Below are 27,072 nucleotides of genomic sequence, written 5' to 3' on the forward strand. Positions count from 1 at the left end.
ATCCCACCAGCCCCAAGCGTAGAGAATTCCTCGGAGCCTCCCTCCCTCCTCCTAGGTGGGGTCTCTTAGACTGCAGGGCTTGAGAACACTCCTGGTAACTTACACTGGACCATCTGTTGCAGGCAGCCATGGAATGACAGACTCATTACTTGTATTTATTTTTAAAGATTTTCTTTGTCAGAGAGAGAGCACAAGCAGGGGGAGGGGTGTGGGAGAGGGAGAAGCAGGCTCCCCGCTGAGCAGGGAGCCCGATGTGGGGCTGGATCCCAGGACCCCTGGGATCATGACCTGAGCAGAAGGCAGATGCTTAACTGACTGAGCCACCCAGGTGCCCCTCATCACTTGTATTTAAATGACAGACTTCTGAAATTCAGCTACCTTTTCTCTTACCTATTTTGGATGTGGCTAGTCTGGGTCATTGGTTTACACCCTTCCTAACAGATTAGGGACAAGCCTCCAGCAGGGAAGCGACCTGTAGTTAAGCCAACAGGTGAATGGCCGTGAGTGCAGAATACTTGACTTCCCATTCTTTAGAGGCTGAGTGACCTCTCCAGACCCGCTTACCCAGCAGACAGGACAAGGTGTGTCTCCACACTACTCAGCTGACTCTTCCCTCTCCTCCCTGCTCCCACACAGCAACCTGGTGGCTGCCTATGAAAAGGCCAAGAAGAAGCATCAAAACAAACTGAAGAAGTTGGAGTCTCAGATGATGGCCATGGTGGAGAGACATGAGACCCAAGTGAGGATGCTCAAGCAAAGAATAGCTCTGCTGGAGGAGGAGAACTCAAGGCCACACACCAACGAAACTTCACTTTAATTGGCACTTGGGCACCAAAGCTCTGCCTGTGGAAGCTGAACCCGAGCAGGTCACCAGGGAGAGAAGGGCCCCAGGAGACAGAGCACCTGGTGGGAGAGACAAAAGGGAAGGCCGGCAGGTAGGTCAGCACCTGCGCAATGGAGTACCATGGACTCCGCGCCGCGGACGAGTGGCCTGCTGACCCCGAGTGGACTGGAGCCAGAGGGTCCCGTTTCTTCCCCGTCTGGGCCCGGAGACAGTGTGTAAAGAGCAGGCCTTGCTTCTGCTTCCAGCGCGGGCAGCCCCCCGCCGGCCTGTTCTTTCCGGAGGCTGTGCGTCAGTGGTACCCTCAGCATGTTTTAGAAGACCGTCCGTTCTGTTCTTTTTTTGGTGGTGACCGGATCTCTGACATCCCCAGTTTCTCATCTTTCTTTCTCCTTCAGGGATAAACTCTGACACATGTGGGAGTGCGGAGGGGGTGTCTTCAGCTTCTAGAACTGCTGATTGGCTTACTGCAACCAGGCTTTGGTTTTCGAGACCCACGTACCAGCTCTGAGACATAGGCTGTCGCTCAGAGGTGCTCTGAGGCAGATGACAGGTGATGGTGCGTAGGGGCCACAGTCCCCGATACACTCGAAGTTACAGGTAGAGCAACCCCAGGGCTTCGGCCTGAACAGTTCTTTTTGGGAACATGGGCACTTCTTTCACCTCTCACTGTGGAGGTAGGGCTGGGAAGGGCACTTTCTTTTGACTGGGGGATTTTCCCTTCCAGTGGAGCCTTATTAAAGCCAAGACTTAGAGCTGAGGTGGTCCTGTTAATACAGAGTGGAACTAAAATTTTATCAGGGGTTTCTTCAAGAGCAGGGGAGCACTGTTAGGACTTTTGCCCACCTGAGGGCTCTACATAATTGCTGTTTTGCATGAATCAAAATTCATCCACAGGAATACATACGTAGCTGTGGACCTGCCTCTATTTCTCTAAGGGCAAGAGGCAGGACACCAAGCAGAATGTCTTGCAGGCTAAGCCCACCTATTTAAGAGATGGCTACGGAACCATCAGTTCAAGACTTTGCTCCTGCTGTTATGAAAGGCAGGGAGTAAAGGAATGGTCCTTGGGACCTCCTTTTATCCCGCCCCCCAAAGTGGAGGTTAGTATACGGTACTTAAACAGGTTAAATTTCAAGCAAAATGCTGACAGGGCTGGGCCAGGACCAAAGTACCTGATGTCTTTCAGGAAGGCCTCCATCTTAAATTCATTATTCCATCTCCTTTCACTTCTTCTATAGTTACCCTACACTGATACATTGTAAAGGACCACCTGCCTTTCATTCTGTAGTACTTGAAGACCCACCCGAAGTCCCCTGAGAATTCTATCCCAGAGTTCACAGTTCTGTTTAGGACCAGGTCACCACCTTAGAGTACCAACGTCCATGTTTTCAGACAACCGGATAGAAGTTCCTCAGCTGCCTTTGCCCTGGAGAAGGCCACTCCAGCCACCACCTGGAGGGCAGAGCAGTTCGAGCAGTTCTATCCCAAAAGCAACCACCCTTCTTTCTTAGGCCAGCAGTAAGGCTGCCCATCTTCCCAAAAAAGTCACCAAAACCCAAAAAAAACTGTTGCCAGTCTGGAAGGACCAGCTTTTGGCTGGTTTGATCACTGTGTAAGTGCCCACCGGCTCCTGTTTCTGTTATGGATCTTCCATTTAGTCAAAGTTGGTTCTTGTGATTTATTTTTAATCAATTTTTACTCTTTGGATAAAGTTTAATTTTGTCATAAGGAAAATGTGACTGAAAAAGTTATATGCAAAAAAAAAAAAAAGCTTAAAAGACAAAATACTAGTTTTCCCCATTTTTCAGTTTGCCGAGGGGAAGTATTTGTGACTGAACAGACATCAAAACAGCTTTCATCTTCACCAACACTGAAAAGTATAGCTGACACAGGAATATAATCCTGTCTGCTGACTTCTGTCTACCATTCTTGGTCCAGCTTAAAAGAAAACTCACCCTTTTAGCATCATGTAACTCTTCCAGACCCAAGAGGTCTCAGCTCTTCCATTATAAGCCCCAGTATTACTGACCCTACCTGGCCTCCTTTCGAATTTATACTTCAATATAGTACTTTTAAATATGTGGTGATTGGGTGAAAACTATTTCCCCAGAAAAACTGTTACTTTCATAAATGTGTGGAATAAAAACAAGCAATTAAATAGTTGATTTCCTTTCCTTGTATTTTTCAAATACTCCCTAAGATAAGATCCTTGTTGAAGGTGAACCAACAGGCATTTGTTTATGCTAATTGTGGGGCCCACTAAAACCACATTGATTAAATAATTGCAGGTACCTGAAGACTTTTTTTTTTATAACCTGAGTTTTTCTTTTTAAATAGTAGCTGGTTTATATTAACCTCTCCATCAAAGGTAAACAATGATACTGATTTAACTTGTATGAGGTTAAAAGTCTTCAGACTTCCATGTTTTTGTTTTCCACTTCCCTCAATGGTTACCTCTTTTAGGCAGTCACCTTCTCTGTTCCATCTTCGGCTCTTAGAGAAACAGGCATGGGAAGAAAGGATCCATTTCACAGTTCCCTTGGAGTGTATTTCCCACTGCTGAATTAAGGTAAAAATCATAGGCAAGAGAGACTTCGTCTGTAGCTGGAGTAGCATCAATGTGTGGGCCTACCAACTGATCTGATGTTCTGCCAAAGCCTGTCTGCACCAGCTACCAAAACTGCTATGGACTCGCAGGTGGTTAAGATTCCTCTTGGAGACTGAAGATACTTAATCATAAATAACTTTGGGTATTAAGTGATCAGACAGCTGAGATTGATCAAGCCCTTTCTCCCTCTCCTGCTCCAGCCGCAGAGGTACACTAGCTGTTTCATCATTGCCAATGCAGGTAATTAACTGTTTCAGATTCACGCTCACCTACAAGCATGTCAGCTTTCTGAAGTTAACATCCAAGCTGCCCGAAACTGGAACGTTAGGTTAATAAAAAATTAAGTGCCAGTTAAACATAATTGCTTAATTCTCCTTTGAGATGCTTGCACTTGTTGCTAAGTCTTCCTCTGAGCCTGCAGCAATACTTTTACAGGGATCTCTGAGAACTTTAAATGAGAGCCTTGACATTCTGACTACTCCAGAAAGGCGTCCAAATTAGAGCCTATATGATTTCTTCTTAAAAACTGTTAAAGTAGTAAAATCCTGACTAGCTTCATCCTAAGAAAAACTTGAAACTGTATGAAAATCTCCTAGTGCCTACCTGCATATCGATTATATTATTTTAAAAGAAGAAAACACCCCATAGTTTTACCTCATCTGGACTGTACTATGCCACTGGCATGAGTTAGGAACTTCTGTAGTTGCCTGTTCCCTTCTAAAGGTGTTCTACGGCCACTAAAGTTATCCTGCAATTATTTTTAAATTCTATCAATTCTCTCAAAGCTCTCGAGAGTTTGGGGTGTCATGTTCATATTTTAAGTAGTGAGAAAGACATCCAGACTACAGAAAACACCCAAAGGATCCCTAAAACTTTCAAGCCATTAGCAAACGCCTAACTGGGAGTTACGTCTCCTCCATGAAACTATGTAAAGCAAAAAGATCATGCTAGGTTTATAGCTGTACCTGTATTTCTAGATGCAGCAGAGAGAGAACATTTTTGGAGGCCAAAAGGGAGAGAATTCTCTGATGAAATTTCTGCATTGAATTGAATTAGGGTGCAGTCACAGGGTTGCCAAGGTTTTTTTCTGCAGTGACAGCTTTGTAGAACCATAGTATTAAAAAAACTCCAAAAAAAAAAAAAAAATCCTAGAGCAAATATTTTTCTATTTATCTATGTGGAATGGCCTATTTGACAAGAAATGATACAAACTCTACTTGCTGCCACCTGTTTTTCACTGAGGTTTATCCAAATCCTATTCTGTTTCATTGAAACCTTGTGTTTATGTAGGCCAGGCTGAAGTCAGCTATGAATCTGTGGCCCTCTGAAGTTCCCTGTTTCACATACTTGAAGTTACTTTCTAATAGATATGTGTCTTCGGCTGCCAAGCACTGACTTTTTAGAATTGGACCCAGAACTACCAAAGTAATGCTGACCGCTGCCACCGTGTCATCACTGAGCACTCGAGGGCTGTTAAAATATGAACAAGCTGAAAAGCAGCTGTACCTGCACTCTTGTTTTACCAATTCCTGTATAGAGGAAGACTGTTTCACATACAATGGTTGCATTTTTGATTGAGTTAGATTGGATAAATGCTCTATCACACTGCATCTGAGTGAGCTCTTGCATGGGACCAAGACAAGAAATCAATCTGCCCGTAACAGCAACTGCTATTGAGTAACTAGATCCTTGACTAATAGTGCTTGATTTTTCCATAGTCAAGGTTGCTACACATCACTCATCCACTGATCATCTGAAATACCAGCTTAGCAGAATGAAGAAGCAAGCTATATACAAAATTCCCTCACATTCACACCGATGACCTACTTTTAGTTAGTGCTTACTGTACCTTTCACTAATGCACTTTCTGCAGATCAAATCCATGTGGAAAATGTTGTTCGTAGAACTCACAGAATTCACTAAGAGTGCTCGTGTCAACGACTGCCAAATGAATGAGAGCCCCTAATAATCTGCTTTTGTTTGAACCTAATGCAAAGATGACACATGTTCTTTTCTAATCAGTTTCTAGACATATTAAGACTTACTTACTTTGCATGAGATTTAAGTTTCCTATTATTTGAAAATTGTGCTCCTTTTAAACCACTTGAATTAGAAGAACCTGCTTGAATGTACGGTCAGTTATTAAAGCACATGTGACTAAGTTTGCATTCGTCAGTATTGTTCTGTTTGTACTGAAAGTCTCATTTTAAAGTTGCCCCTTAACACTGTACTATACCTTGTAATTTTTTAGATTCTTCACTTGTATGCTTTAAATGTTTCCAGATGCCTTTAGTTTTAGCTGCTGTAAAATAGCTACTTTGTGTTATTTGATATAGAATTGTTTAAAAAGAAAAACTCCATTTATTTATACAGAGACATTTATAATATTTTACAAACATTCTTATATTCTGAATAAATATTTCTAATTCCATGACGTACTTTAACTGTGTTCATTAAAGGGTGATAAGACTGTCCTTCTGCAATACTGTTGTACATGTAAATGTCCAACCTATGCTGCTTCACGTTACATTGAAAGCCCTAGTCAAAACTGGGACCCAGAAGACACTACATTACATTAGGTCAAATCAGCCACAGAACCCTCATTTATCACCAATTTCTATTTGGCTGCCTTTTAAAATTTGGTATGAATGGAAGTTATCTATCGAGAAAAATCTTGTTTCATTTTTAAAAATCAGGGAAACAGACTATCATCAAGAACTGGAAGTGCAAGGAAGTCACACATGACTACAGGAAAGATGGCAAGCAGCTCTGCAACCCGTCTACCTGTCCACTAGAGGGACAATGTTCTGCAATGAGGGCGTCTCTCCGGAGGCAAGCAAAATGTGTATGTTGGTGCTCCTCTTAAGATTTTAAATAAAAATTATATACATGAGGTTTGTAGTGGAGAAGAATGTATTTCTCCCATTTCTCTCCCAGAAGACTGTTAAGTATTCTATTTGGAAAGCCTGGTTGGAGAACAACTGTTTAAGAAATACTGGATTGTATGTATCTAACCAATTCTGCTTTAGAGCAATAACCAAACTGTTAAGTGTTTGAGATGGAGAATACATACCATTTCTTTATTTTCACTTTTGCAGAGGCACTCTTTTAAAAGTTCTTCCCATCATATAAACATACCTTTATCTCATACTTGTCATTTTTTATTGGTCCAAAGAGAGACAAAATTTGAGTAAATTGGAACCTATGAAACAAGTAACAGTAGCAGAAACCAGGTTAAGGTAGTAATTAAAACTGCCTAAGCAGCAAAATTTATTGATATTGCACTACAAACAGCCTAAATTTAACACGATATTTTTACAGAAAGCCAATATTTGAACAATCAACTGTAAAAATGTTTTAAAATACAAAAGGAAACCTTCATTCATTCAAATTGTATTCTGTAAGATAAAAGGTTTTTCATTTCTAAACTGGTGTTATTTACATCAAAAAGCTTTCAAAAAAGAGTAACTGTTAAGACACAGGACTTTGTTCATTTTCTCAGGGGAGCGTACAGCTGGCATTGCTAGTCAACTCTGGCAGTATGATAATCCTGCAAACATTTAAACTCACTGGAAATTCTTAATTTATGATAGTCACACCCAATATAAGTGAGAATCAGTCCTCATCCTTTGATTAACACTGAGGGAAAGAGACAAAGCTACTGTTTAGCCAGAACGTAGTAAATCCAGAAACACAATAAATCCAATCCAAAGGTATCAATTTGTATAACAACAAGGTAAACCCCACAGCTATTTTGAGGTTCCTTTTCTGCTCTAATTGTTTGACGACTAACCAAAACAAGTACCAGGAACTTCATTACTACCACAGGCAGAATTACTCCCAATGGTTTACTTACACAGTCTTTTTCCAAATATTAAAATGCCCTAGAAGGTGAAGTCATAAAACGCTGTGATAATTAAGGCAAAAATTAAATGTTATTATCATTTCACATAAGACAAAAAGGTACTAAGAGTTTACAAATCTAGTCACGTTCATTCTAAAGTCCAGTTTTCTCAACATCATATTTAGTGAAACCATTTCAATTTTTTTCTACCAGCTTTTGTAGGTCCCACACAAAATTTAACATGACTCAGCATAAATATCTTCACCTTCTTCAGACTAAAACCCTCTCCCAAAAAAACTGTTTAAAGACTACACATCTTCCTTGAACATTACCTAATCTCTGCAGCATAAAAGACACTTCAAACCCTTGTTTTGGAAGTAGTAGGATTAAAAAAGGTTAAAAAAAAAATTCTTATTCCCTTTCCCATCCAAACTAAACTGCATGAAAGACAATCTTATATAGGATTTCACTTGTTAATACACGAACTATAATTCCATTTGATTAATCATTTTATTCTGAAATAAGACTGTTTTAAGTTTACATTAAAGCCAACACATAAACCTTTAAATCTGAATTGTATATGTCAATTACCAAAGGTGATTTTTTTTTATAAGGTATTAAGCTAATAAACTTCAAACACAATCATAAGAAAATATATATATGTGTGTATATTACATAAATGTGTGTGTTATATACACAAATATATATATACAAAATAGTTCATGGTTTTATTTTCCTTCCCTGTTACTGAAGGAAAAGTCTGTAAGAAAATGGAAAGTCAGTTAGCTATCTCTTGTCCTAACTTTGAAGTGAAATATGAGCAAAAAAGTAAAATTAAAGACTCAGTTCTTCAGACACTTCTATGTGAAATTAAAAGGTACTTGTACAGCATCCAAATGCAAACCTAAAATGAACAGAGACAGCAGTGCGCTAGGACAGTAGTGAAATGCACAAAGAAACTTGTAGATACGTCTTTTGTGCTTTTCTATCAGTGCACATTATATATACAGGACATGAAGAGAGCAAGTCCACTGCTACTCATTCACTGCAAAAAGTATTAACATCTAACCAAACTGCTGAGGAATAGTTACTACCTTGCTAAACTGCATTCAGTTGAGAACCTTTACTTTCATTTGCTGCCATCCATAGCTGATTCCAAAATTACCACAAAAGAATATAAACCAAGATATTTTACAAAGAACTAATTTCTTAAAGCTTGAGAAATGACTAAAAATGTAGATTTGTGCCCAGAATGTTTCACACCATAGTTTGTAGCTAGAGATTGTTTCAGAACCTCAATGAATTAAAAGCAGATTAAATTAAAATGTTATATTCTACCTCAGAAAGTCCACAACCTAAGACTGTTACCTAAGACCTCTCAAGGACTAAGGACTAGCAGAACACTGCCCATCTCACCCTAGAACCACAGTTTTCTTTGTTCTCAATCTGATAGCTACATGCACTGAGACCCAAAACGGCACTGGTATCCACAGCCTTCCTCTCTGCTTGTGGCCCAAGGGTTGAGTGAGATCATCTCGGAAGGGTAAGATATGATCACTGCATATAAATTCCCACAGTGGCAGATTTACCATAAGGATGTAGCACAAACTATTCTTCTATAGAAGGGACAAGATACAAAGGGCGGGTGGGATAGCAGTGGGGACTCCATGGCCTCTTCCTGACTTCAGAAGCCAATAATCAAAACAACACCCAAACCCCTACAAGAGCCCTCCCACCAAAAAAGCAGCATATATATATATGTTCAGGGCCTTATTCTTCCACTGGACTAAAGGACTAAAGTCTACTAAGAGGAGGGTCCACGTGGGACGAAGTTACAAAACAAGGTAATTGAATCCTGCATCCAATCCCTTTCCCACAAGCGCCGTCGGCCAATACTACACAGCTAATGCAAGCACTCTGTGCGGGTCGAGTCTTTTCAGATTGTGCTCTCAAGCCGCTACCATTGCTAAACCATCCCCTCTGCTAACCAGATTAAAGATTCAATTATAAACATCTCTCAAAATAAAACTTCCATACTTTGCCATAGTTTTTATTTACATTTCTTTGTACGTTAAAGTCTGAGCAACTACGCTGGTGGAAGCCAGCCCTTCAAGTCCACTCCCATGTATGAGAGGTAGCTTTATTCTTTTCCCTAGCTTTACTGTTTCAATAGTAAATGCGGTTTGTCACAAGACAGCTCGATGGAAAGGTACGGATCGAAGAACGTACCTTTTAAAAGAACGAAGGTACAGCTACCTCATGAAGTGGCTATGTCACACACCTGACCATGGCTGGCTGTGCTCTGACTTACGTTCCTGTAAGAGAGCAGAGCACTTCAGTGTGGCTGCAGTTGTAAATTATCAGCACAGGAAGGACCAGACTCCCAAACACCGATCTTTAAAGTGAGAAAAAGTACTCCAGATTTACTGGATTGCTTGGCAACCATAAAAAAATAACAACTTTATCCAGAGCTAGAAAACACTTGGTAATGGCCACATATATTAGACACTGCTTGGCCGAGGCAATTATCATGTTTCTAGCCTAATACAACAGACAGCACTCAAGAACTGGTTTATCTTCTAAAATTTCTTCCTTATACTCTCACTATAGCTATCTCCTCCCTTCAGGGCACTTTTGTTGTATAATAATAACCTATCCTGTATTTTGAAACGGCAATCCAAAACTTTATTTTGAAAGCAAGGGACAGAGCCTTTATTGCCTATTTGCAATCTGCCATCTTCAGGACACCCGAGTATAAACTTCAAGAGCAACTCAATTCTAGGAAGATGCTGATGCCATCATAATCTCATTTTTAGAGTTCTCAGCAACTATACAAATACACTTTAAAGTCTTAGGACAGAATATAAAATGAGGAACTCTAGCTAGGCTTTACCAAGCTATCAGAAATAAGGTTTAACAAAACTGTTGTTTTACTAACACCTGTTTAGCCATAGAGAGATACTTAAAGGTAAAGGATATTGATACCTTCAGACAAAGTTAAGACTTTGTCTTGCTTATCATTAATCTAAAATTACATCAATACATATGAGCCCCTTCCCCAGGCCAGAATATAATCCGAGTCAAAATCACTAAGTGACACTTTTCTTCAATCATAAAAATGTTAATGAATCTGACCTTGTAACTATGATTAATATGCAAAGAAAACACTGCCTCAGAGAACACAGAGACATAATAGATGTCGGTCAAAACAAAATCTCAACAGGCAGAGGGAGGTACTGGTACAAAAATAAAGATAAAAAGCTAAGAGATATTATCATAGTAAGAAAAGTAACTTGGCAAAACAGTCTAATTTTTATATTGACTTTGCATACTGTTCAAGTTAACTGTTGGAAACAAACAAAAACAAAAAAGAGGGACTTAGGTAATGAAATGTTTTTAATGCGTACATGCACTTAGACCTGAACTTCTCTAAAGACCACCATAATATGTTGAGCTTTATAATAAAATTTAAATTTAATCCCTGTGGAAGGATGTCATTCACTTGGAGTTTTTTATTTGATATTACGCACAAACTACTAAAGCCGTAAAAGACAAAGTACCAACCCAATCTTATAGCATAAAAGTATTTTTGCTATATTTTGCTATACATCTTCATTATCTGCACTTACTAATTGATATTTAATAGAAAAATAAGAATATCCAAAGCTCAAAGCAGCAAGCAGTGACCACAAATCCCTTGACAACATAAGAGACTCGCTTTTATATATTAACATGAAAATCCAACTTAAGTTTCAAACCTCTTCAAATTTCACCCATGCTAAGGGTTCTATTCAGTTTATGTCTCAGGAAGAGTGTCACTGGTTGAAATCCTAAAACCATTCATTTGCTATTTCTTAACAAAAACTTGTGAAAGCATGTAAACTATATCCCTATCTTTTGGATAACAATGGTTAAGTACAAAAAAATTCATTTAACATCTTACAAATCATTACAGTTATACATAAAAGCACCTACAAAATTTAAAAAAATAAAAGATTCACAGTGCACTGAACCTTGGAACATGTAAGGTTGGAACATAAGAACATTTAAAAAGTGGATTCAAAGACCTATTTTTCCTCTCAAAGACATAAAACACAATGAAGCCAACACAACTACTCTTCTCATCTAGCTTCTTAAAATGCAGCACACAGAAGTAAATTATTGCATATTCAGCACACTCCTTTATCACTTGATTTCTTCAAACCATGCTAAAATTTCTCGAAGGAGAAATCCAGTTCTGTGCTAAGCATGGCCTTTCTGAAGGTAACCTGAACACTGAGAAACTAATACACAGGTTCAAGGGAATAAGTATAGCAGATGTACATAAAACAGGTACATCCAACTTATACATTTTCTGCATAGTTAAGTCACATCACACACATAAACTTTAACTCACATCTTTATCTCAAACTGTCAAGAGAGCTAAAAGCCTCAAGTTACCAAAATCCCATCCCAACAATACCCTTATTTTGTTCCACAGTGCATTAAATGAAGCAGCACAACAGCAATAACATTTAACCATAGTTAAACTGCTGTAATTGAAAAGAGATAATCTGTTGGTTCTTGAAAAGGCTCAACACCTTTAGAGGACATACTTCTGGTAACTAACTCTAATCTCTTTTGCTTTTGCATTAAGAGCTGAAAAACCCAACTCTAGGCACCAGAAAGATTGACCAAAATACTCAAAAAACAAAAACCACACACACACACACACACACAAAATTACTAAAAATTATATGGTTTCCAGATGACAGTAAATGAGTGAAAATGATTTACCTGCCAGGCAAACTAAGTTTTCACTCCCTTAACAATTTAATAGAAATCTGGAATGCTGGGACCAACTATAAATATGGCTCAAGGAGACCCAAGCAAAGCAGCTGTATTTCTGGAAAGAACAGTAAGAGCTTCCAAAAGCAATCATATAATGCATTTTAAAAAAGGTCACAGAAGGATTCACAAGTTTGTCACATTAAAAGATGCAGGATTATGAATAACCTAATTTTAAACACACTGCTGTAATCGTGAATTCTCCTGCTTAGCACCAAGAGGGTGACACTTTTATTAATAAATAGAATTTCTCCTTTAAATTTAATCAAGCCATTTAAAAGCTAAAGCAAAGAAATACCAAGTGAATTCCTTACAATAGTACTTCTTCTGAAAGTCCCACTGGGTTAAATAGAACCCCTATTAAATAGGCTATCTATACAGAATAAAGATTTCTACAATAAAATTTACAAGCAGAGATATATTCTGTGGATACCACATGTAAAAAAAGATTTTTAAAACCCACATGGCAGATGCACACGCACGCATATGCTCACACATAACACCCCCAAAAGAAATACCTTCAATGAGGTCAGAAGCAGCCCCAACACTATAAAGCCCCCTTTTAAAGTTCTGGCGATTGTCCTCAATTAGAGCTGAAATTCTTCTTAAAATGGGCATTGCCATCTTTATTTAGATTTAAGAATCCTGAAAGAGCAAAATACAGTCCTAGAAGTGAGTTATGTATGTTACCTTCATGTTCTGATCGTCCCCTAGTGAAATGCTTTATTTGTACTTGGGTGAACCGCATACCCCTTCCCTTCTCACTCCATCATCCAGGGGCTTCAGCATGCTCATAAAAGCATGTCAGTTTCTGCTGCTACTGCCAATTGGAACCTAATACAACATTAGTTTCCAGAGATCAACACCAAGATGCAATGTAAAACCTAATAATGTCAGTATTCCATTCATATTTACACAACTGTAATAGGGAATAAATTTTCACAGGAATGAAACCATTGTACAATACTGAAGAGCTGGTGGCAGGACAGTGAAGACAAGACCAAAGCAGCTGCCACCAAAGCAGTTGCCGGGTCCCGGCCTCCATGCTCCACGCTCCCCTCTCCCCACCACTCTCCCAGGTTTGCTGACTGCACAAGGCTCTCAACTCCAAGTCAGAGTGTACTCCCCCCACCTAACCAACTCAGTCCCTCTCCAGGCTGAGGACTTGTCTTTTAATGAAGTGCTGTGTTCATTTTTAACATGAACATTACACAGTAGATGCTGGCTCTAAATAAACCTTTCAACAAATCTCTCAGCACAGGAGGATTAGAGAACCCGAGTGGTTAGAAGCAGAGAGATGCGCAAAATGCCACCAAAGCAGATGACCTGTGATCTTGACTTCTGTGACATTTTTAGCTCTTGCATTCATTTATTATTTGTGAATTTTAAGTTTCTTTTAAAAACGTCAACATAAGCAAACTCTAATTGCAGTCACTGTCATGGATAGATGGAACATTCCCATTAACTTGGCTACCTGATGATGACTCAAACACTATTTTCTTGACCAGAACACGAAATAAAAATCACAATCACACAGAAAAAATGCTCTCATAAAAAGCAACTTAAATTCGTTAGCCAAACACTGAAAAGGTATATCTGTATAAAAGGTTATAACTGCATTTACAGTGCAAACTCATGTTTCTTTCTACTCTCTCTTCTGCAGAGAACGTTATCTTCAGAAACATCATTGCCTCCCTGCATTTCTTTAAAACACCTGAGAAAGGTAAGGCTCAAAGAGACACCCACTCAAATGCAACAGGTCTCTGATCCTGGGACTTCCACAACACATCTGCTGCTTTCAAAGGTCCAAGATTTTCATTATAGCATTATGGTCAAACTTAAAACTCAAAAAGGCTCTGGATGAAAAGGGGAACTTGCAATGACCATTACATGCCACAGACTGTCCCTCGGCATGTTCTAGCAACTGGTCTTCACCGGAGCAAGGCAAGTCATATGCAGCATCTGTTTAAATAAACAAACAAACAAACTCAGTAACTTTATAGTAAGAACTCAAATACTGCCCTTCCCACCTTTTGTTCTACAGGAATGCAGGTACAGTATATACTTTTCCTCACCACACTCTAAGTCTAACCTAAGCAGAACCGCCAAGATACTCTCCTTTCCCTAAACTGGGGCTCAACTGATTTTCTAATCTATGATTATTGATTTCCACACATTCATTCAAAATCTAATCTCAGCCTTTAAGACCCTTACTATTCACATGCTTTTGTCTACCTCCCATATTTGTTTTCTGTGCCAACATAAAGGGAGCTTCTTAAAAGATCAAAATGTAAGCACTGTAGAAAAAAGAAGAAAAAAAGGCAAGCACTATAAAGATTACAACTGTAATCTAAGATTTATAAAGAGTCCAATTCTAGAAAAATAAAGATGGAGCTTACCACATCTCTAGGGAATATATTAACCTGCAGAAAAATCCAAATTTTCAAAATCATGGTCCAACAAAACTCCCAACTTACCAGGGTTTTGTTTTGTTTTTTTTTGTTTTAAAGGTAGAACAGAGACCTAACCAGGAAAGTGGATTGGGAATAGACAAAGAACCTGGGAGGTTCAGTCAATTAAGCATCTGCCTTCAGCCCAGGTCATGATCTCAGGGTCCTGGGATCAATTCCCGCTTCGGGCTCCCTGAAAAGCAGGGAGCCTGCTTCTCCCTTTCCCTCTGCCCCTCCCCCCTGCTTGGGAGCGCTCTCTCTCTCTCCAATAAATAAATAAAATCTTAAAAAAAAAAAAAAAGGCTGAGGCACAAAGAAAATCTCAATTGTTTCCCAGGACAAAAATCCTTTTATACTTCCTTTTCAAGACAAATTTTATATGTCCATACCATGCCCAACTAAGCTGGGTATATGAAGTTACAGTATACCTTCTTTTAATTTCTTCCTGAACATATGGCTTTTTAAAGATTTGTAAAGTAACTGATTTCTGAGCTTACATTAATTAAACTACCAGCCTATCATGACCCCACCAGACAACATGGCCAGAAAAATCTTATTATGGGAACTTCTACCTCCATATCTATGTATACCAAACTACTGATAGTTCCTACGACTTCATAGTTAACCTTAATTTTCCAAAATAGGGTTAAAGCATCTTTGAAAATAGCATTTATCCTGCTTAAATCATAAACAGTACTGTAAGAAAATATGATAATGCTTCTTATTTCTTAGACTTTTCTATATGAAAGCCTTAAATTTAAATGGTGAATAATGTATATATCTACTGCATAGGGATTTCACACAATTCAAAACAGCACATAAGAAAAGTCTACTATACTTCCAAATGACGTCTATTAAATCAGTATTACCAAATAACTTTCTACATTCATCACCACTACCTTCCAAATCAGATCACTACTCTTTATAACTGACAATGGAGAAGTTCCAGATGTCATTTTAATAAAAGCTATCCATAGTGCCTCCTTAAAAAGTTGCTCATTACCTCCTAAAAGTGGGAAATGTTGCCATTCTGAAGTTAGTACTCATATATATATATATGAGAATGAGGTCTCCTCACCTTTACAATACTTGGTTCTACTTCCCTCTCACTAATAATTACTGACTTACAATGTTCACACACAGTACCAAGGTTTGACATTCACACACAAAAACAGCACACTGAAAGGGAAAATCATTTCATCTTGATCATTTAAGGTCATTTTAGCGAGTTTCATATTTAGAGAACATGACCATTTTAGAGAATATGAACTCTACAGACATGTGCAACTCTTCCTGCTTATCTTTCACAATCCATTATACTCTCAACTAAAATCAAGGTTAGGCCAAAACCAAATCAAATCCCACCAGAGATTTTAAAAAGAAAATGACTTGCCTGTTTCGAAATTATCCTGAAGTTTTCGTGGATGAAGTCTTTTTTCACATTTCTAAAAAAACAAACAAACAAGAAACACACAACACACCAGCTGTAGTTATTCTATAATTACTATAAATGAGGAGATATATGATCAAATTTCTCAGGAAGAAAATTAAGCCAGTAATATAATCACCATTCCCAGTCTTACACTAGTATTTTTATTTTTTTAAGCCTAAAATTTTTTTAGTTCTTGATTACATGTACAATATAGAAACACCAGAAAAAGAAAATTACTCATTAAATTTCTCAACCCAAAGATAATTAAGTATTAACATTTTGGCATATTGTTGTAGCTTTTTCTCTATGAAGATACTGAAAATTTTCATATAATTACTAAAAATTAAGTGGAATTATTTAGTACATAGGACTATTCTATAACCTACTTTTTAAAAAGATTTATTTATTTTAGAGAGAGAGAGAGGAAAAGAGTGAACGCATGTGAGTGGGGGAGAAGGGGCAGAGGGAGAGAGAGAAACTCCAGCAGACTCCCCACTGAGCATGCAGCACAAAATGGGGCTCGAGCACATGGGGCCCAATCCCACGATCCTGAGATCATGACCTGAGCTGAAATAAAGAGTTGGACAGTTGGATGCTTAACTGACTGAGCCACCCAGGCGCCCCAATCTACTTTTTAAGTGTAATATACTGTGAACATTTTTGTTAATATAAAACCACACCATCATTTTTAATGACTACAAGGTAGTCCATTGCATAGATCTGTAATATTGCATTTAAAATTATATTCTTGGATATTTAGACTGTTTCCATATTTTCATTATTCAAAAGAATAATGGGATGAACATTCTTTAAAATTTTCTTCTAGGGAAACAATTTAAGAACCTTTTCAGGCGTTCCATATAGTCAAGCTACTCTCTAGAAGGTTTTACCAGTTAGTTATTTTTAAGTGTTGCCAAAACACTCAACAATATACAAATGGCTCTCTTTTTACCTGTGCCAATCTGACAGGAAAAAAGTGTAATAGTATAAGGCAAGTAATCTAACAGTAAACTGATCTTTAACATGTGTTTGCCCGTGAAATCAATACACCCCAAGTTAAGTAAACAGCAAATAGAAATTCAGGTAAAAAATTTTTGCTAAAACCTTAAAACTATTATCACCCACTATTAAAAAAGAGAAGTAGGTGAAACTACAACAAGAAAACTCAACATACAAATACCAGGACTTACAGAAAAGATAAGCAATGGAGACCCATTAGTTATGAATTGCTACTTTCTGGAGCACAGACTAAAAGAGTGGAAGTAAATGCCTTAAAATGCTCACAGGTAACAGACAGTTACCTGTCTGCAGGCCTAGTCTAAGGGTTATGGCACTGGCTTTATTTTATTTTTAATTTTCTAAATTCTATCAACTTGAAGGAAAAAAAATACACCGTGACATTCTTCCCAACTTTCAACTTTATTAAAACAATACAGACTCTATTTAGAAAAATAAAGAAAAATAGCCAAGGACTTGCTCTTTCTAGAAAGCAGAGTTGACTACACACTATTTTCGCAGTACTAAAAAAATATTTAAATACCCACATAAAAAAGCAAAAATCAGATGTGCAATTGAATCAATGTGACAAACCTGTAACAGAGTAGCCAGAGATTTTAAGTGAGCAAATAATGCACAATTTCACTTCATAAAATCTTATCAATCTATCAATTCAATGTGCTTTGACAATGCCCTTGCTCCACTCCTAAAAATAGGGTGAACTGCCTTCTTAGAGTTAGAGCTGTAAGTCTTACCATCAAGGGATTCTGCTGCTTGGCTGGCTGGCTGTGGACCCCGTTTGTTCTTTTCTTTTGATTAGGTGAATCCTGATACTGTTTTCTGCCATTTCCCCTCATACTTTGATTCTGTTTTTCCAATGAGAAGAAATAAAATGTAAACCTACAATATAATGTAACAGGACAAAAGCATATACCCCCAAGATTATATTTAGCTGGCTGAGTAAGAGTTTAGCAAAGTCCCCCCCAAATTTTCCTAAAGTACTAGGGAACCACATCATATATTTTCTTACAGAACATAGTGCTCACAAAACAAGATTCCTCTAAAGGTACGAAATAGCAAATATAATGGTCCCTAGGACTCTTGTCTTATCCCATTTCTGCGTACAGATTTTGTTTACAATGCATGAGTTAAAAAAATGAAAAAGGGAGGGGGAGAGAGGAACAAGTTTGAAAACCTTATGCGACTGTCAAAATAACCTTTTGTGAGGGGAATGCAAAGGTACATTGGCCACAGTTCTTATTTTTATTTTTTTTATTCTTATGTTAATCCCCATACATTACATCATTAGTTTTAGATGAAGTGTTCCATGATTCATTGTTTGTGCATAACACCCAGTGCTCCATGCAGAATGTGCCCTCCTCAATACCCACCACCAGGCTAACCCATCCTCCCACCCCCCTCCCCTCTAGAACCCTGTTTGTTTTTCAGAGTCCATCGTCTCTCATGGTTCGTCTACCCCTCCGATTTCCCCCGCTTCATTCTTCCCCTCCCGCTACATTCTTCTTTTTTTTTTTTCCTTAGGCCAGTTCTTAAAACAAGAAATATATAGCAGATGTGATCAACTGTTACCCTAAAATCTGCTTTAAATTATTAACAAGTAAATATTTTTAAATTAATAATCTTTTATACGAAATAAAGACTGGTATTCTTTTTTAAGATTTATTTATTTGATAGAGAGAGAGCAGAGAGAGCACAAGCATGGGGAGATGCAGAAGGAGAGGGAGAAGCAGACTCCCCACTGAGCTGGGAGCCCAATATGGGGCTTGATCCCAGGACCCAGGAATCATGACCTGAGCGAAAGGCAGATATCTGAGCCACCCAGGTGCCTCAAAGAGTGGTATTTTAAAAACTTAGGCCATTATAGGGCGCCTGGGTGGCTCAGTTGGTTAAGCGACTGCCTTGGGCTCAGGTCATGATCCTGGAGTCCCGGGATCGAGTCCCGCATCGGGCTCCCTGCTCGGCGGGGAGTCTGCTTCTCCCTCTGACCCTCCCCCCTCTCATGCTCTCTGTTTCTCATTCTCTCTCTCTCAAATAAATAAATAAAATCTTTAAAAAAAAAAAAAAAAACTTAGGCCATTATCTCTAAAGTTAGACCTAAAGCCTAAACATGCATTAGTTGACATTTTGCAATTGTATTATTTAACAGTTAAATTTCTTACCACCCCCCCAAAAAATCTAAGTTTAACTTAAAAAATAAAGTTTTTAAACATTAATTTGTCCCTAGAGGTCTTTTTTTTTTTTTTAAGATTTTATTTATTTATTTGACAGAGAGAGACACAGTGAGAGAGTGAGAGAGGGAACACAAGCAGCGGGAGTGGGAGAAGGAGAAGCAGGCTTCCGCGGAGCAGGGAGCCCGATGCGGGGCTCGATCCCAGGACCCTGGGATCATGACCTGAGCCGAAGGCAGACGCTTAACGACTGAGCCACCCAGGCGCCCCTATCCCTAGAGGTCTTGAAAGGACAACTAGTTAAGACTAAAACAACGTGAATAATTATTTTATTGTATTTTAAAATATCAAAATATATTTGTTTATATTCTATCTACCTACCAAAAAAGTTAAGCAGTTCCTAAAACAGCTTGAAAACAATAGGCTTTTTTTTAAAAGTTTTTATTTCAACATGGGGCTCATACTCACAACCCAAGATCAAGAGCTGCGTGCTCTTCTGACTGAGACCCAGGCATCCCAACATTAAACTAACTTAAATAAAGAATGGTAAGGAACAGAGAACAAACTGATGGTTGCCAAAAGGGGGATGGGCAAAATGGGTGAAGAGGAGTGGGAGATACAGGCTTCTAGTTAGGGAATGAATAAGTCACAAGAATAAAAGGCACAGTGTAGGGAATATAGTCAATCACACTGTAATAGTGTTATACATACGGTGGTTTTATGGTGACAGATGGGAGCTACACTTGTGGTAACATACAGAGATGATGAATCACTATGTTGTGCACCTGAAACTAACATAATATTGTCAACTATACTCCAATTTAAAAAAAATTATTTTTTAAATAGGAAGGGATGCGTGGGTGGCTCAGTCGGTTAAGTGTCTGCCTTCGGCTCAGGTCATGATCCCAGGGTTCTGGGATCGAGCCCCACATTGGGGTCCCTGCTCCGCGGGAAGCCTGCTTCTCCCTCTTCCACTACCCCTGCTGTGTTCCCTCTCTCGCTGTCTCTCTGTCGAATAAATAAAATCTTTAAAAAAAAACAGTAAGGAAACAGGTTTACAGAAACTCATGTTACACATACTTTTAACTCAATTTCATTCATTCTGCTCTTCCTGGTATATTTTAGTGTGGTAGAAGAAATATAAAGTTTACCACTATAACTACTTTTAAATGTACAATTCAGTGGCAGTAAGTATAGTCACAGTGTTGTGCAACCACCACCAGTATCCATCTCCAGAACTTTTTTCATCATCCCAAACAGAAACTTTATATCCATTAAATAACTCTGTATTAACCTGTCCCTCAGCTTTCGTAAAACCCCAAGTTAATTTATATCTATAAATGTGTCTATTAGGTACCAAATATAAGCAGAATGGTACAATATTTGTCAGTGGTGTGTGACTTATTTCACACAGCATGTGTCTAAGTTTCAATGACCATGTTGTAGTATGTGTGTGTCATAATTTCATTCCTTTTTATGACTAATATACCTCTGTATGTATATTCTGTTCATTTGTTAATCTGTTGATGGACATGTGGGCTGTTTCCACCTTTTGGCTATTGTGAATAATGCCACTATGAACACTGGTATACAAGTTACCTGGTTGAGTTCTTGTTTTCAATTTTGTGAGGTATATACCGAGGAAGTGGAATTGCTGGATCACATGGTAATTCTGTATTTAACTTTTTGAGGAACCACCAAACTATTTTCCATGGCAGCTGTACCATTTACATGCCCACCAAAAATGCATGGGATTCTAATTTCTCCACATTCTTGTCAACATTTGCTATTTTCCTTTTTTTTTCCCTTATTACAGCTATCCTAATGGATATGAAGTGGTATCTCAGTGTGGTTTTGATTTGCATTTCTCTAAAGACTAATGATGCTGAGATTCTTTTCATGTGTTTATTGGCCATTTGCCTATCTTCTTTGGGGAAATGTCTATCCAAGTTGTTTGCTCATTTTTTAAATTGGGGTTTTTTCACGAATTTGTCAGCCTCGTGCAGGGGTCATGCTAATCTTCTCTGTATCATTCCAATTTTAGGATATGTGCTGCTGAAGTGAGCACTAATTGGGGTTTTTTGTTATTGAGTTAGAGGAGTTCTGGATTTTAATCTAACATTAGATATGTGATTTGCAAATATATTATCTTTTCACTCTTTGAGAGTGTCCTCTGATGCACAAAAGTTTGTAATTTTGATGAGCCCAGTATATTTTTTAAAAGAATGAAAACAAAGAAGAGTGGCAGCCAAATGGATGGCTAAAATGATAAAGACAGATAATGCCAAGAATTAGTAAGGATGTGCAACAAGCGGAGCTCTCATATATTTGGTTGGGGATAACTTGAGAACAGGCATATCCAGTGATCCAGAAATTCTGTTCATTATCTATATACAAAAGAATGCTCATCAAAATATACGTACAGAAATATCCATAGCAGCACCGTTTGCAAAGCCCAAAACTGGAAACGACCAAAATGTCCATTAAGGGTAGAATGGATAAAGTGTGGTATAATCATGCACTCGAATACAACACAATAATAAACCCTTCATTGATGGCATATATATCAAAGTCAGATGCTAATTTTTATTACTTACTACACTGTATTTATACCAAAACTGTAAAGGTTATGAAGTTCAGTTGCGCTTCAAATCACAAGTCAGGAACACAGAAGTCTGATCAACAATTCAGAGCTCTGTAACTCTTAATCTGCAATTCTTCAATTCAGATACATTTCAAAGTCAAATCTAAAGTTATGAAAATCTTTAAATGTATTATCACTCACCTTCGCTTTTAAAAGGTCAGACATTTCAGAATGATTATTATATGGCTTTTGCTGCAGTGGTTGCCTGTGCTTTACCCACTGGTCACCAGGAGAACCTTCAGGAAACAACTGCTGACTGTGGCGGAATTTGGTTCGACTACACCAAGATTTAAAAAATAAAAACCAGATCACAAAATTTTCACTTAAAATTCTTCTAACATCTTGATAGTTTATCTTACAGATCACAAACTTTACTTTCCTATTTACTGTCTACCTCCCCGCATGGAATGCAAGTTCCGTAAGGGAGGGATTCTTATCTGCTTTACCTACTGCTCTATTCCCAGCACCCAGAGGAGTGCCTGGTGTTCACTATTTCTTGAATGAATGAATGAATGGTGTTATTTTTATTTTTAATCCCAAACTTTCCTAAATTATCCATATTACCTCCTCCCTATAAGTGATTATACCTTTAAAAACCTGAAGAAAATTCTAAATTTAGTTGAAACAAACAAATATAAGTGGATATTCCTTCTTATTAGGAGAGACAGCTCATTCTCAACCAGGATGTCTGAAGTGTGGAATTTGATCCTACACAGGTCGGTTACAAATCCCTTCCATGCTAAAAGAGGATCTGAAAATTTAAGCTATATTCTAAAGCAAAAAATTAAGGGGCCCAAGACAATAGATGAGCAAATTAAATAAAGGTCTGTGAAAGAATTTGATTGTAAAAGGTTGTACTCACACAGTATTTTGTAATAAAGAAATACCACTTTATAGTACCGCATATATGTATAGTAACAGTCCAGAGTCACTGATCCAAAGAACTGTACTACAGTGATTGTTTCTGAATATTTCAGAGTTCTTCTCCTTTCCCATTTAAAAATTATAATAAAATTGCAGCATGCCTACTTTCTTGAAACAAAATTCAGGTATTTCCTCCAACACATCATCACAGACATTAGTCTATATGCTAAAAACATACCACCTTGCCTAAGAAACCTGAAATTTGGTTCAAGTTGCTTCATAATGTCCTTACTCCACTCTCCAAGACCACAAAGCCTTAGGACTAAAAGATACAGGAGTCACATCACAAACTATGGTTTGTGTCTCCCAAACATGAACAGTCATACCACTGTTTTCCAAACACTGTCACGACTTTGTAACTTTTTAATAGTATGTTTCTTTTAAATCTTAGCTACACTCCTATTTTCCTACACTGTTTCATTTATGTCTAGTAGTATATAACTTGATTATAATCACAGGTTCTGAACGGCAGAAATGATTCTCAAGGCATTTAGTCCAAGCTCCTGTCCTCATAAAACCCAACTAAGATAGAATATTCCCTATGTATTTAAAAAAATATTAACTCTAGATGTGGTTTGTTCCTGTTTAATCTTTGAAGCCCTCAGACAGAATCAGAACATCTAAATTAAATAAAATGTATAATGCAACTAACTCTCTGAACCTAACATATAGAAGTTCTAGCAAGCTTATTACAAATATATACGCTTATTTAACAAAATTATTTGCTCAGCCTACTCTATAATTGCCATTTGGATATAATTAAGTTCCAACCAAGAAAATGTTCTTTGTGGTTCCTGTCCATGTAACAGTCACTTTTTACAGTACAACAGTCTTTGTTAGGGAAAGAAAAGCAGCAAGCCCAAGTCTTCACAGTTCTATCTTTCTGAACAAATTATACATCAGCATTCCTCATCTCCCCTATACAAAAACAGACCTCAATATATCCTCTATTCAACAATCTTCAGAGATGCAATGGTCTCTGAAGTAGGATATGAGAACAGAGAACAATAGCAACACACACAGTGGCAGATTTTTTTTCTTTTCCTCATGTTCTATCTACCCATCTAAAAAGTTGGTACCCTCTTGTGCATACTATTTTAAAATGTGCCTGAAGCTCCTTTCCAACTCCAATTAACCTTTTTCATCTCATCAAAAACCCTTTAAAATTTTTTTCTATTATCTCTAAGACCAGTAACAAAATAATATACTACAAAAAGGAATCCAACACTTCTGTAAACTTCAGAAGGAAAATGCTACTGGCATTAAAAACTATCAGAAAGTAGGAATCCTATGAATATATTTCTTTACCTCAATTTTTCCACAGTGGGCTTAGCTGGTGTGCTACCGACTGAGGAAAATCCATTGTCACTGTCTGAGGAATCTCCAAATCTCCGCGAAAGCCAGTCCCTTAGTGGTCTACGGAAACATTAAGAATTCACTCTTAAAACTTAGCTACATAAAAAAACAACCAGAATTAGTTTTGTACTTCAAGAAATAGGAACATACCTGATAAAGGGAATGGCCATAAAAAATTTGTTAGGTGCCAAACCAAGTTTGGATTTCGGGGTCATATCATTTCTATGACAGGGCAATTTCTCAATGGAGAACCACTCAATGTTCTGAGACACACAAAAAATAATTCATTTAGTTAATTATCATCAAGGAGTTTCTAAAAGCAATTTCCTACTTCATTCAATTGGGATACTGTCCAGTAGCCTGAAAATACTTTCAATTACATACCCGAATTTCTCTTCTGGTTTTCGGGTTAAATTTTGTGTCTTTTGGAATTCCTGGAATGATGTACAAACGAGCAAGCTGGTCATTGATTCGAAGTTCAATGTAATCATCTTTACAAATATAATCTTTGATATCAAAACCAGTTTCCTCAAAGACCTGGAAATAACAAATTGAGATGGCGATTTTCAATTGTTGCTGTTAGATCTCCAGTTTGTTAAAATTTGTTTCAACAAAAACTCAGAAATATCCAGGCAATTAAAGGCATGAAAACACCAGACAAGAAATCAAAATATTCTAGGATCTAGTTCTAGCTCTGAACTGTTCAACTATGGATAAACCCTTTTATATATCTAAGCCCAAGTTCTTCACCTATTCAATGAAGGAAGATGTGTGATACTGTGATTTACAAAAAGAAATATATATTATTTGGTCTTCATCTCCTTTCTGATACAAAGCTCCTAAAACCCTTGGAATTTCCTAATCGATGAAAGCAACCAAGGTACCTTTTGTCCATGTTACTAAGGTGACTTTTGGATCCCACCTAAAGATGGGGGGCTGATTGCCAGGACAACCAACCAAGGGATCAGAGGATTAGAACTCTCAGTCTACCCTCAGCCCCTACCCCACCTCCAACCTCCATGAAGGGGACGAAAGGCTGGAGACTGAGCTCAATGGTCAACAGCCAATGATTAAATCAACCCTGCCTGCATAAGGAAGCCTCCATAAAAACCCAAGGAAGTGGGGGGACATGACTTCCAGGTTGGTGAACGTGGAGATTTGGAAAGAATGGTACACTAGGAGACAACATAGAAGTGCACCCTTTCCCCATATCCTGCCCTCTGTAGCTCTTCCATCTGGGTGTTCTTGAGTTATATAACCCTTTTTTTTTTTTAAGATTTTATTTATTTATTTGAGAGAGAGAGAATGAGAGACAGAGAGCATGAGAGGAAGGAAGGTCAGAGGGAGAAGCAGACTCCCCACTGAGCAGGGAGCCCGATGCGGGACTCGATCCCGGGACTCCAGGATCATGACCTGAGCCCAAGGCAGTCGCTCAACCAACTGAGCCACCCAGGCGCCCCGAGTTATATATCCTTTTAAATACACTGGTGATCAAGTAAGTAAAATGTTTCTCTCAGTTCTGAAAGCCACTCTAGCAAATTAAACCCAAGGAGGGGGTCTTTGGAACCTCCAATAGGTCAGAAGCACAGACAACAACCTGGACTTGCAAGTGTTATCTGAAGTAAAGGGCAGTCTTGTAGGACTGAGCCCTTAACCTGTAGAATCTGATGCCATTTCCAGGTAGACAGAGTCAGAACTGAGCTGAACTGTAGGACACCCAACCAGTATCTGACAATTGCTTGTTGGTGTTAGGAATGCCACCCCCACCCCCAAACACAAACACATTATAATTGAGTCTGGAACTCTTAAAATGTTAGAATACAGCAGCAGTTCCCAGTCTGTGGAAAGTACATACTGGGACCACATATGGATTTTAATCACAGCATCTACAAATCTACAGGTACGCCAAGCTACAGACTAAAAATTGCCTTACACATATAAAACTATTTTTTGGGCTAGGTGCCTCAGTCGGTTAAACATCTGCCGTTGGCCCAGATCATGATCCCAGAGTCCTGGCACAGAGTCCTGCATTGGGCTCCCTGCTCAGTGGGGAGTCTACTTCTCCTTCTCCCGCTGCCCCTCCCCACCCTGCTCGTACCCTCTCTCTCTTGCTCTCTAATAAAATTTAAAAAAAAAACCAAACTATTTTTCAAAAATGAAAACTGAATTGTGATTAATCCTAACATTTAAATGGACAGATTCCAAAAGTACAGCTACAACCCCATGTGTGGGGGTCTGGGGGTGGGGAGGTGAATGCAAAAAAACTGAAAACCAGTGAAATAGACTCGTGGTTCTAAACTGCCTTCCCTCAGCAGTGCCTCAAGGGCTGGAAGAGGAGGAACTAGGAGAACATATATCTCAGGAACTGATGTTACATCTAACCTTCACCTCTTCCCTCAACCAGAGAAACCACATTTATTCTGATTAACACACTGGGCTTCTGTATAAAGTAAAAAACCACTGGTCTCTTCTGGCCTTAAAGTTCTCCTTCAAATAACATTTGTATTACTCTGACAAAGGCCTTCCCAACTTCACCCCCACCAATCAAAAAGGCTTTGAATTCTCAGTGGCTAGAACCCACTGTGGATCTTTTACACATCCCCAGTTCCTCCCCTTTCCTCTGGTTTCAGCATCTCTTAACCAACCAGTGGGACAGAAGATGTTAAAACACATGGACAGGCCTGAATCTCTTACAAGGTACAGGTATGAAGGAGCTATTTCTACTCATTGTCTCTTCCCTCTCTGTCAGTTCATGTACCTCTTTCTACATTCCTCAAAAAAGGCACAGCTATCCTTCTCCCAGACATGTGTAGTTTAGGACTCCCAATTTAAGCTCCTCCATGACACCCAACTCATTTCTGTCACCCTTTCAGTAAGCCCCTAAGTATGCTAAACCTCCTATTCTTCATTAAAAAATGAAAAAATTTAAAAACTAGGTGAAGGGTGCCTGGGTGGCTC

The 27,072-nt window shown here is 38.4% G+C and overlaps 2 protein-coding genes and 1 non-coding gene across 4 annotated transcripts in view; 1 reads left to right on the forward strand and 2 right to left on the reverse strand.

The window, feature by feature from the left end:
• The window catches only part of MCC (MCC regulator of WNT signaling pathway), a 396,253-nt gene extending 390,701 nt beyond the window's left edge, over nt 1-5,552 (forward strand). For both annotated transcript variants that reach the window (XM_035015375.1, XM_035015386.1), the window contains one exon: nt 637-5,552. In XM_035015375.1, the coding sequence (XP_034871266.1) occupies nt 637-817 (181 nt within the window). In that variant the 3' untranslated portion in view covers nt 818-5,552. The remainder of the gene's footprint in view (nt 1-636) is intronic.
• A 1,134-nt stretch (nt 5,553-6,686) lies between these two features.
• Nucleotides 6,687-27,072, reverse strand: part of DCP2 (decapping mRNA 2) — a 57,180-nt gene continuing 36,794 nt past the window's right edge. The window contains exons 5-11 of the mRNA XM_035015399.1: nt 24,499-24,651; nt 24,265-24,377; nt 24,067-24,174; nt 21,976-22,111; nt 17,757-17,867; nt 15,967-16,018; nt 6,687-14,085 (exon numbers count right to left, since the gene is read on the reverse strand). Of these exons, the coding sequence (XP_034871290.1) occupies nt 13,922-14,085; nt 15,967-16,018; nt 17,757-17,867; nt 21,976-22,111; nt 24,067-24,174; nt 24,265-24,377; nt 24,499-24,651 (837 nt within the window). The 3' untranslated portion in view covers nt 6,687-13,921. The remainder of the gene's footprint in view (nt 14,086-15,966; nt 16,019-17,756; nt 17,868-21,975; nt 22,112-24,066; nt 24,175-24,264; nt 24,378-24,498; nt 24,652-27,072) is intronic.
• On the reverse strand, nt 21,156-21,258 carry LOC118017667. Its single transcript, XR_004681205.1, has one exon. It is a non-coding gene; the product is annotated as a U6 spliceosomal RNA (small nuclear RNA).

The sequence above is a fragment of the Mirounga leonina genome, unplaced genomic scaffold (genome assembly GCF_011800145.1).
Source record: "Mirounga leonina isolate KUSES-001 unplaced genomic scaffold, KU_Mleo_1.0 Mir_104, whole genome shotgun sequence".
Lineage (NCBI taxonomy): Eukaryota > Metazoa > Chordata > Mammalia > Carnivora > Phocidae > Mirounga > Mirounga leonina.